The sequence below is a fragment of the Aplysia californica genome, unplaced genomic scaffold, assembly GCF_000002075.1.
Source record: "Aplysia californica isolate F4 #8 unplaced genomic scaffold, AplCal3.0 scaffold00856, whole genome shotgun sequence".
Classification (NCBI taxonomy): Eukaryota; Metazoa; Mollusca; class Gastropoda; order Aplysiida; family Aplysiidae; genus Aplysia; species Aplysia californica.
The window spans coordinates 195424-208138 of NW_004798126.1; the positions used below are offsets into that span (position 1 = coordinate 195424).

General features: G+C 37.1%; 1 protein-coding gene and 1 long non-coding RNA gene across 2 annotated transcripts in view; one reads left to right on the forward strand and one right to left on the reverse strand.

Moving 5' to 3' along the window:
* The first annotated feature begins 7 nt into the window (after positions 1–7).
* On the forward strand, positions 8–1240 carry LOC106013397. Its single transcript, XR_001185336.2, has 2 exons — positions 8–228; positions 676–1240. It is a non-coding gene; the product is annotated as an uncharacterized LOC106013397 (long non-coding RNA).
* A 1458-nt stretch (positions 1241–2698) lies between these two features.
* The window catches only part of LOC101858309, a 22210-nt gene continuing 12193 nt past the window's right edge, over positions 2699–12715 (reverse strand). Inside the window, exons 11-16 of the mRNA XM_013089011.2 lie at positions 11954–12018; positions 10932–11044; positions 9390–9484; positions 8238–8312; positions 7521–7591; positions 2699–6837 (exon numbers count right to left, since the gene is read on the reverse strand). Coding sequence (XP_012944465.2) covers positions 6695–6837; positions 7521–7591; positions 8238–8312; positions 9390–9484; positions 10932–11044; positions 11954–12018 — 562 coding nt within the window. The 3' untranslated portion in view covers positions 2699–6694. The remainder of the gene's footprint in view (positions 6838–7520; positions 7592–8237; positions 8313–9389; positions 9485–10931; positions 11045–11953; positions 12019–12715) is intronic.

The following is a 12715-nucleotide window of genomic DNA, read 5'->3' on the forward strand; positions in this document are numbered from 1 at the left end:
CTCTCTCTCTCTCTCTCTCTCTCTCTCTCGGCAACTGCTACATGTCCCGGCGATTATCATTATAAAACAAACGAGTAAGACCTGTTTTATACAATCACCCTCCACTTATAGACCAACAAGAAGAGAATCGTGGACTACCCCAACATCTGGGCCTACACAAGAGACATTTTCCAGCTTCCCGGTGTGGCTGAGACTGTGGACCAAGAACACATCATGAAAACCTATTACGTAAGTTCCCTTTTCTGCAGTTATGTTGGAGCTCATGGTGAGCTAAATTTGAATTGTAGTTACCATATAGAGTAGCATAAAAGACATTGTGCAAGAAAAGTAGGAGAAAAGTGAGTTATAAAAAGTTGATGGTAATGGTACAAAACATTTTTCTGATAATAGTTTAGCTTTAGCTTTAGTAAGAGTTTTACGGCGCTTGCAACACAAATAGGTCACGTAAGTGCCATCGTCTGATAATGGTATCACGGAACTTTCGGCGTGGTCCTGTTGACAGCTTTCTCAGGGATACTGCTTTTCCCATGTTCTTATTTTGCATTCGAGGGGCTTTGTTAATGTCAAATTTTGACATGTTACAGCATTTACAACAGTTGATTCTTAAATGACGTGGTCTTTGATTAATGTTCCAAGCTTCATTCATAGCTCAGACTGTTCATAAACACTCAACAGGAAAATGACAAAGAAATCAACCCTGCAGGAATCATCCCAGTCGGACCTCAAGTGGACATGAAGGCGCCGCATAGTAGAGAAAGATTGGCTTGAGATTTTCGCGGAGGACAACTTAAGAAGGGCTCCACTCTTTTTGGTGAAATCCTGGTGAATTCAGTGATGAATACTACATCGTATACACATAACAGACTATATATTATAATGCATAAACGCACATATTTTATATAAGATACAAAATAGTATTATATAACAGACATTTCATATTATATATACTAATACATAGATGTATAAAATATGTATATCGTGTGTTTCTTCTTAATACATGTGTATATAATGCATATTTTGGTACGAAGTGTATTCTCCTTTCTCTCGAATCGTTGACTTGAAAAAAAAATGAAAAAACGAAGACCAAAAAACAAACAAGACAAAACTGCGAATTCTTTTGACGTGACAATACAACATAATATGAATGCTAAAGTATCACCTTCATTATTTTGTTTAGCGGTTTGATTTCAGTGTTTGAACCTTTTTTGCGACTTGGTAATAAACTAATTGGTCTGTTTCTTTGCTTCGATTTCTATTATCCAAATTTGGTGGTGTTGTAGGGGTGGTGTTGATGGAAGATTAAGATTGACCTACAGCAAGCTCATCTTTTACCATGCACTCATATATCCTTGCACTTATCTTGAGGCTTTGTAGCAGAATAGTGCCAGTGTGCACGTATGCGATTTCCGCCTTAGTCTTCGTTACTTGCAGAACAGCAATGACTGACCAGGCCGTGGTTTGTCTGCATAGGTGCACGATTATACGTCGCACCGATTTTGGCATCCTCCACTCATCTGGACATTCCAAAATCAGACGCTTTTCCCATTCTACCAGTCATCAAAGTTTTCAGTAGTCCATCGTGTCTCATTATGTGTCCAGCATAGTATGCCCGCGTAAGCTTTTTTGGCGATTTTTCAGTCGTCTTTTTTCTGGCTGAGATATTGCCCTTAAAATGATTCCAAATTTTCTTCAGACACCCTGTATCTTTTCCTCTATATTTAAAAGGTAATTATTATTTGGGGCAGGCAAAGCGCATACTGTAGCACAATACGAAACTCAAACCAATACTCCTCGCTTCTACAGTGCGGGTGGTTGGAGAGCGCAACTGGTAGGTCCTACTTCTTTACTTTCCCTCTGTTGTTTCTGTCTGTCTGTCTCCCTTTTTCCCTTCACTAAATGACCAGTATTGTGTCGACGTGTTTCTCTTTCCTCAAACGAACAAACATGAAAAGCTTCTGTGGTAAAGCTCATGCAACATATATTATATCTTGTTGAATCATATCAAAGTTCAAATTTGACAAATGCGTAGGCCTATATAGATTAAACTGTTTTCCTATTCAACTCGATTCTTCCGGTACTTAGATACATCTGAATATAGTGCACAACTTTTGAGTTTGAGCGGGGTCAGTAAGTTGTCAAAACACACAAAACTCAACTGACAACGATGAACACAATATATTATCGTTCACCTCCAGAGTGAAACATATTTATTGGTTTCTAAAAACTAAAAGCAACAAGTTACATATTTGTAAAAAGGTCAACCCTTGAGACACTGTTCCAGTATCATTTAAAAAAACATCCCATACAAAAAGAAAACATCAGCAGTATACAAATGCATATATAATAATCAGTCAGTCAGCACAATTTGAACCACTTGAAAAAACACAGTCTTTGAAAGAATGCACCCATGTATATATCCGCAATAAGAAATGTACTACTGGATAGAGAACACGACATACTTAAAATTAGACGCTTTGAAGAGCAAGCGGGCTAACCCAGATTTCGGGGGTTTCCAGACATCTTGACCTACACCAAAAGTGGGCATTGCCTTGCCCATAGGAGAAGTTTGGTTTCATCTGTGTGTACGTGTATATTTGTTTGGTTATGGAGAAAACTCTCATTGCCTTTTACAGAAACTGAACAAGGGGCAAAAAACTTTACCTTCGATTTTCTCAAAACAGCATTTTTCGTTATAGCCCCCTTGTGCTTAAAAGCGACCAATTCTATTTACAGTCATCAATCCCTCATCAAAGTAAACGAAAAGGTTTGTCCAGCAATCTACTCACAAATCATGGAAAATAATATACTGTAACAGCAGAAGTAAAATTAAACGCATGCATATTGCATAACCATGAGGTTAATCAACAACAAAATCAACAAAGCTCAACAAAAAATCATGGGAACCTTTGTCATGAAAGCAGAAAGCAGATGGCACACTATACACACGCCAAGTAGCATTATATGTGATTGATAAAGAACCCACCGGAGTCTTCCAAACACCTGGAATAATTGAGACAGATTACATCATGGATGTTATAAGTGACCCTGGGTCAACATACGACAGGGTTAGAGCAGGGTCCTAGGGTCAACATAGGACAGTGAAAAAAATTTGTTTCATCTGAAGAAAGTTTGTCGGCCTACTGAACAAAGAATAGGTGATATCACTCCACTTGACGGTCTACGGCAATTTTCCAATCTACTGTGAGTCTTGCTTGATTGACTACAGTCAATTTGTGTTGTGCCAGCTGGATAAAAATCAGCAATAAGGACCCTAACATTAACAATTAACAATAACCACAACCTTAACTCTAATACGGGGTGCCCATTGGGGGGTCTGTTCATGGCAGGGTGCCAACCAGATTGAGGCCGCAGAGCGGGTATCGTGGCACAAGCCGATCGCACCCGACTCATCGCCTCAAAAACAAACGCGTTTGTTTTCAGGGGACGAGTGGGGCGATTGCCCCCGACCCAACCCGACCGCATCCACAATGAGCACCCCGTGTAACCCTAACCCCAATCCCTAACAGTTGTCAGGCTAGTCTGGTGGCAGACCATCACATAGAACAGAAACAGTATGGTAATTAAGTAAACCATCAAGGGGACTGGCACCAATGAATAGGCAGATTCTGATGGCCAAGTACCTATATATCATCCCCAATCAAAATGACCCACGATATAAGTACAATACAGCATTTAGGCCTCATTCAACATAATACAAATATATAATTGGAAGAAAGTGAGATCAAGAATACCAATATGGTTATAAATTCAAATGGAAGAAAAATAAGTACAAAGGATAAACCCATAATATCATTTTGTAAGAAAAGCGAATACTAATTCAAAATTAAGTAACTCCCCTTTAAATCAACCCATTAGTCATGTACTACATGTATTTATAACCTCTTTGACTTACACACAAATTTTGAAATATTATGCACTTATCATGACTGTAAATAATCTGCGTCCTGATAAACACAAATTTACATTACTTTGAGTGTGGGCCGCTTTGAACCTGCATGTCAAGGTCAACCTGTACTATATGTCGGATGCTTCATCTAAAGCTTTGTGCACACACAAGGAAAGGAAAATTCCACTCATCGAACGGTGCAAGTATACAAACAAGCAATTTTAACCCATTCGTCTCTCTTCATCACCATGTGACACTATACTTTGCAGAGATGTGATGGATGAAACTTTTCCTAATGATGTGAGCAGGGCCTTAGGAGAAATGCTGAGAAACTTGAAACAAAATACATAATATATTATTGATCTTCTTTTAATTGGAATCTTACTTACTCCATCTCTTGTATGCAAAGTGAAGAACCTGCAGGGTACAGGGATCACAGCTGGGTTTTCAGATGATCCAAATTATTTCAAAGGGGGTGTAGAGGAATCTAAATCATTAATGAACATACATGTCTTAGATTTGAAAAAAGTCCAAAAATGAAGTGTCTTTTGGAACATTCTGATAACATGGCAGAAACAAAGTTAACCATTTTTTTCATTCATCTCATAAATCTCAGCCTACATAATGACAAAATTTTGTTTAAACCGAATATTATACAGCTTACAACATAGAACTATAAATATAGGGCAATCGAAATCAGAACTACAGTATAGAGATGAATATACAGTATATCTACACGCATATATTCAAAGTTCATCTGATTTCTTCTTATCATCAATCTTATCAAAAGAGAGTTTACTCAGAGTTTTAAAATTCAATCGCATTCAAAAATAACTTTAAGTCCATGTTGAGACTAAAAAATGTACTCCCTCACACAACACATGCTGTGCAAAAATAATGGAAGCTTTTATACTTTTATATTAGATTTTAAAAGTACCCATACTGTCAACTGCACTTCTGACCAATCCTATTACATGAACTATTATAATCTAACGCACAAAATTCTTAGGAGTCTTTTTTTTCTCCTTAGTGAAACTTCTGAAGAAGTTTTCATGCTTCTTTTAAATTCATTTATATCTCCTTCGAAATTTACAACCATATAATATTTTTACACAATATTGAAAAAGATAAAAGATAATTGCATACGTTAGTGTTTTTGAACAGCATAGGTTACCCCCAATAAGAGGGATCAGCAGTTCAACATATTAGGTTAGCAGTTTTTGTATCGCAACCCTCTGTCAAACATCATCTGTTTTGTGTTCTGTCTGCCTACCGCTGCCCCATACTGCATGTACCAGCAACACACTTTTCACAAATTTTATTCAAAAACAGATGTTAGTGTTTGTCCTTTACTGATTCACATTTAAGTCCTAGTATGATGGGGAACTGGTCTAATTAATCACATTTGTGCCAAAAGAAGTCATTTACAGTAAGTTGCAACATGGTACCACATGTACCAGCAAAACATTGTTCCCACATATTCAAATATAGATGTTAGCATTTTTGCTTTGCTGATTCACATCTAGTATGATGGGGCAATGTCCTAATTAGTCCTATTTGTGTCAAAAGAAGTCATTTTAAAAAGTGGCAACATGGGGCAACTGTGTGCAAATAGTATAACTTTTTATCAAGTGCAATTAATATATAATAATAGCCCGAAAATGCAAAACAGGGTCTCTGACAATATAATGAGCAGCTGATATCATGATTACAACACCACCCATGATTAAAGCAGTTAATTTTTGTTACATTATAATGATGACAATACACCTGAACTACAGTTTTCAACTTTTTTTTATATCCAAGACATCATATTACCTGGCAACACAATTTTGATGGTCCATATTTAGAGTTTGGTTAGCCCTAAGATAAATTGTTGAATAAAAGAAAAAAGACTCAAACACCATGAATACCATGAATATGAGGGGGGTTTTTTAGTTTGAGAAAAGAGAATTAACACCTCACCACAAATGCTGCCCTTTTTCTCTTTAGTGCTGGGAATAGCAAGACAACAGCCCGAGAGAAAAGAAGCAAGGCTTACCAGTGGTGCACTCCAGCCTTCCACTTGGAGATATGGGTTCTTTTTTTTTCATAAAATGCACTGTCTGCGTAGCACTTAAATGAACAGTTTTTATACTTAACAGCAAGCATGAAAGTCAGAAATGCTAGAAAACAATATCGGGTGATAGAAAACATACTTTTCTATATAAATAATTCAAATTTGCATTCAAATCATCTTCATACTGCACCACTTAATTAATTTCTAAAGTGAAAAAACGCTCATCAAATCAAATACAATACACAACTATAAAAAGGTATAAATATGAGCAAGCAGTAACAACAATGGTACAGTACTTCTGAAACCTGGGCAGTATCATCAATGTTGATCTTTGATCGTTTCTGAAACATTGACTTTGCTGCCATTGTACAGAAATTGTGGAAGAAAACACATCAGTTTCCAATTTTAAGTTTTCTTGAGACTTCCTTGAACCTGATGATTTCATTCTTATCTTAAGACTTGAGTTTGTTTGTTTGTGGGTTTTCTCCTTATTGCCAATAAACAGCAAGCAAAAAGCTTTTCCTTTCACAAAAGTGATTACAAACTTTTTTAAATGAGCAACATTTTCACATCTTAAGAAAGACATAAAAAAGTACACAGGTTGGTACTATTGAGCAAATGATATCAAGCAAAAATGGAGAAAAAACAGATGGCCCATATGTACCTTTGGCATGAAAACATGTGTGATTTATTGACAATATAGGAATGAAATGCATAGATATATATATTCACATTGCATTTTTGGACGGGGTTTCACATCTGTTCTGGTTTTTCTTGCTTTTCTTGCCTCCCTTCTTTCCTTTTGCTGCTAATCGTTTCTTCTTCTTTTCCTCTGCAAGTTTCTGTAGATACCTAATGTGATCATCTCGGGCTGCAGAGCAAAGAAAAAAACAAAATTTTTATTGCAGATACAAAAATGTCTTAAACAAAGACTGGCACAGAGTACCTAGATTCCGTCGAATTGTGTCAAAATGGTAGCTTTTGCACCTTACTGGAGAAAAATCTGGCTGGCTCCGACTCAGTCAAATGAATTCAAAAGGCAGGGCACACTTGCCATAAGGCATGCAATCAGGACTGCTAATTGTATGTGGTGGTAGACAAGCTTAGCGTTTGCAGCTGTCAAAGATGACAAGATAGCAAATCGAAACAGACAAAAGTGCAAAATGAAATTATTGACTACAAAAAAACTTGATTCTCAAGCACTACAACATCTTAAACATTCAAAGAACACACGTATTGGTTCTCAAGAGCGGAGTTTCTGAAATACATTGACAAAACAGATTAAGAGATACTAGAAAAAATAAGTGAAGCAACAAAAACAAAAGGCCCACATGAAAGAAGTTGGCTTATCAGCACTGCCTCCAATTTAAAAAAGTTGTAACCTCTTAGATACTGGACTACCTTGCGTAAAATCAGTGGGTGCAAATACAGACGCCAATGACAAGACTTTTTCTCTGCAAAATTAACTAAATTAAGTTACTAGATACCGCTGTATTTATAATCCAACAGATAGAATTTTATAACAGAATGACATATAAAAAGAAAATATCTTACCAAGGCGTCTGTTCATCTGCTGAACCCGTTTGTAGTCCTCTGACAACCAGTACTTGTAGTGGGTCAGCAACCTTCAACAACAACAGAGATAACATTCTTACTTACTTGACAGACCAAAAGAAAATTTGTCTACCAAAAATTTGTTGTTTTTTTTGTAAGAGTTTTATGGCACTTGCAACACAGTACGGTCATATAAGTGCCGAAGATTAAAAGTGTTACAAAGAGAGTAACAAACACAAAAAAGAAGAAGGGGAGATAGAGATGATAGACGTTTGATAGGAAAGAAGAAGAAAATCACACCAGAGCACCCGCCAACCCCCCCACAAAATAAGTTCATTTTTCAATCTCAAAGCATGACGAGAGTAAACAATCGAAGGTTTGCTTCGTTTTAAAAAAGATTAGGAACTATAGGCAAGCCTGTCCAGGATAACCAAAGCTCTTGATTCCATGGAAACTGCAAATTTATATTTTTTTGTGCCTTTGATCAACGTTTTTTCTCAAATCCACACAGAAATGTGTTATTAATTAGTCATAGAAGGTGCTGAGCGCTTCCTAAATGTGCTTTTCTCGCTACTGCACCTAAAATGAGCATTACTTGATCACATAAGAAATGCTTTAAAGATTTGAACGGTAGCAAGCAACCAAATGATAGGCCTTTAATACAAGAAAGGACATTTCACTCTTTGTTGTGTCTACATCTAGAGAAACTATACCCACCCATCACTTGGGTCCTGAGGAAGCTCTCCTGGCACGTTGAAATGCAGTGACTTTCCACTGGGAGCAAACAGGGCCCTTGAGAAAAGGACAGAGAAAGAATTAAATCAAAGTATTCAACACTTTTCCATCACAAGGATCATATAATAAAAACGCTTGCCAAAGGCAAAGGCATTTCGGGGAAAATCCAAAGAAGCTGGGTGGTAAACATCACCGATTGGCGTGATGTGACGGCAAAGTGTTAAACTAATTTCGTATATTCCTAGACGACATACTTGAAAATACACAAACATCAAGACAGAGATGGGGGTCAAAGAGAGGCACAAAGTACATGTAGGTCACTGAGAATTAAGCACTCCTATTCACCAACTAAACAAAAATGTCAAAATGTTGAGAAAACAATCACATGCTCTAGTATTTTTTTTCCTAAAAACACTCAAGTCAAATTAATAATGATTGACATTGAAATGAGAAAATAAAATTTTAGGCTGATTTTTATAATACTATTACTTTTTATAATGTAACAAATTTCCCACAAATTTGACTAAACGCATGATGAATACTAAGAATAAATTATAATTATTCACTATATAATGTAAATAATTATAAATCACACTTGTTACTGACATAACATGATAGTCAGCAGTTCCTGCCCACGTCTGGTCACTATTTCCAGGTCATACGTTTGTGAGCTCAGAAGAGGAAGTTCGATAATAAACTGACGTGTAGCACTGATCAAAAACAGATAGCCAAAGTGTGGTCACTATTAACCCTTCCAGCCCCATGCACGTATATTTCAGCAGTGCTTGTACCTCCTTCCACCATCCAACAGCATATATTCTAAGTCTCGGGGGGTACAGAATTTGCGCATTTTTCAAAATTTCCGAACCTAAATAAAATTTGATTCACATATCTGTTCATTTAGCTTTAAAGACTGTTACATGTTATTATCTAAACCTCATTACAAAGATACTACATCACTTTTTAGAATGTATGCTTCGTTTTTTTAAATACTGCGGTAATGGCTGGGACTGGGGTTAGGGAGTGCACAAAAATGGCTAGGGCTGGAAGGGTTAAAGCAGCCCAGTTGAGCCCAGCATGTACTGCGATTCAACGAAAACAAAGTCTGCGTATATTTTTATCTGAGATACTGACCTCTCTAAAACTTTTGGATCAATGTCTACACCAAGAGCAGCCATTTTTGTTTTCATGTCCAAACACTCCTGAAATTCTTCAGTGTCTTCATCATCCTGAAAGAACAAAGTGGAAATAAAGGGATACCTGGATACCTGGAGGTGTCATCTCTGACTCAGAGGCTGGCGTATAATGACCCTCCATCTTTCAAGGTTGCAAGCTGCCGTTGCACATTCTGCCATATCCAGGCCAGTCCATGTTCTTATGTTATCCATCCATCTTATTCTTTGTCTTCCTCTAGCTCTCCTGCCCCACATCTTTCCTTCAAGTACCTCTTTCACAATGGTCTCGTGTCATTTTAATAATAAAGATGTTTACTGAAATGTTGACGGCCGGTTGTAAATGCTCTAACAAGCTGCAGACCTCGTACAAATTATACTGGTCCATTTGGAAAAATAATAAGAATACCAATTGGGCAATGCAAAAGATTTATTTTATTTAACTCATTCAATGCTGAGCGCCCCAGCACTGAACTCCACTCACATACTGGGCAGTTTCGTTATATATGGCAACATGAAATTAGGTCTACCCAGGAAAATCAATCAAAAGTTGCAAGCTCAATGGCTGTTTGAGCAGAAAAAATGTCTCCTTGACCTTTCCCATTTTAATGCATCATGATTAGTTCAAATAACTTGGTATGGATTAGATAAGAGTAATTCTTTCAATAAAGATAGCAAGGCAGAATATGAGAATACTCGTCATTATAGTATGTAGGCGGGGCCCAGGTTACGCGAGTATTCTTGTCTGTGGCACTGAATGAGTTAAACAAAATGTCAGCCTTTCATGATCTCCTCATCGCTCCGCTAAAACTCTTCAAAACTGAGCGCAGTAACTTTCCCGAACAACATGTCAGGAACTAATGATAACCTCCAACAAAACACATGGCTGTGAGAAAATGTACACATTCATGAACAGCTCAAAAACAAATTGAGAGCTGATCATTACATCATGTTTACTTAAGCTGATAAGAGGTACACAGAGATAAAGATATGCAACTCTAAAATAATAAGAAAAAGAGGGTCTATCAGGGAAAGCAGGCTCATTCAAACGATGTGTCTCACTATGAATAGCATAATTATCAAATTGACAAAGCTAAGGAAAAACATCTCAGACCCCCCCCCTCCCCCCCAAGGTCCCACCATAAAAAAGAACATTTTGTGTATGTTTGTGTGTGTGTGTGTGTGTGTGTGTGTGTGTGTGTGTGTGTGTGTGTGTGTGTGTGTGTGTGTGTGTATGTGTGTGTGTGTGTGTGTGTGTGTGTGTGTGCGTGCGTGCGTGCGTGCGTGACCGTGCGTGCATGCATGCGTGGGTCATGTGTGCATGCGTGCGTGCATGCGAGCGTGCATGCATGTGTGTGTGTGTAAAGAGTCTTTTCCAAGGATGAAATGTCAAGCCTGGTCAGGATTCAGACCCGCACCCTAACAACTATGAGTACACCAGCCTAACCACTAGATTACCAAAGCCATAATTGCTCAAAGTAAACTAAACCAATCTAAGACAAACCTCATAGGGAAGAGTGGACAAGAACACAGGAGGTCGCACAGAACCAGCTGACTGGGCTCTTGGCTTTGAGTGAGAGTGGTACCGTGGCCCTTTGGTGGAGTACATGGAATAGCCTGCCACATGCAGAAATACATGATTAAACCAGTTATAAGCAATTTTTTCGAAAGCTTAAAGATATATGTGTGAGGCATTGTGGTGAAAACAGGCCCTTGTCAAGATAATGAAATAGAATAAAAAGGCATTTTTCCACCAGTTTTGGCAATTTTTATCGAAATTTTATTTTTTGGCTAAACATCTTTTACGTTCATACGAAAATATATTTTCATATAAATTTTACTGAAAAACCTTGTTTAAAGGCACAAAATATGTAATTTTTAGTTTTCAAGGACCCTTAAGCTATGAAGTTCCCAAACTTTGACGACCGTTTTCTCCCTCCAGGTGACCCCCACCTCCTTCAATCACAAATATCTTGACTTCTACTCAAGATAGACGGATACTCTTTCATCAAGAGCAAGGCAAATGAACAAGCTTTCAGATTGCACCAATAACTCCATATGCCCAAAAATTGACGAGCACCTGATTCCACTGCGTCATGACACATATATATATATCACTGGCAAGCTGTTCAAATATATTAAGTCAAGAGAGCAACATTTTCATGAGAGAGGAAAAGACTGTTTCATTTTTTTCAACAATTGTACAATTTACGTTTCGTTGTTATTTTTTCTTGCTTCTTGTGAATGTTTAGAATTTGAAATTCAACAAAATAATATTTCTTGAGCACATGAAACCAATACCACAGATTAATTTTTTTTTAACGCAAACAAAATGTTTCTTTCATTTTGGACTTTTAAAAAAAGGAGACATCTAAAAAATGTAAACGATTCCCACTCAATAATTTTGTAGACTCCAGCACTAAGACTAATGTACTAATCCCTGTCACTCATACAAATCAAAAGGAACTGAACTGTTGCCAAAAGAACATTGTTCAAGCAAAGAAAAAGAAAAGTTCAAATACATACGTTTATCTTCCTGATCCTTGCGTAGTGCTTGAATAGCTTCTTTGGACCTTGACATCTCTGCTGAGCTGCACAAAATATATTGAAAACATACATAGAAGATAACAGAAATATATACCTCAATATTGAATAAGGGGAAGTGTGTAACATTTTGAAGGGCTGGGTACGTAGAAGGAATCAGTACAACTTCAAAAAGTACATGCAGAGAGCAATGACATGTTATTGCAAAACTGCCATATCACTTCAAAGTTATATTTTCAAAAAATTTTTAGCTGGACAAAAAACCCAACCTAGCATAGATGTCGAAAATAGGAACAGAAAACATAAACAATAACAATATACCATTATAGATCATATTATGTTTAACTTTGACATTTTGCTCTTATCATTGTAACAAATCTATGGAAAAGGAACATTAGAAGTATCCGCTGAAATCAGGAACTTCACAAAGGAGAGGAAAGGTCTACACTCTACACCACTAATGCCTACCACCATAAATCTGACAATTTTTACCCTCTCATTCAAATGCTGCTTTCAGCACAATATTTCAGCTCTGCTGAAAGCAAGAATCAACTAATTTTGTCCAAATGGAACACATTTCATATGACCTTAGAGCATGCATCAGAATAACATTGAGTTACAGTCAGAATACTGAGTACGTATCTAGCTTAACATTATCATTTTTTATATTATTGTTCATTTATATTATGCATGTGACTGTAAGCCTGCATGTGTGTGCATGTTTGTGTGTGTGTGTGTGTGTGT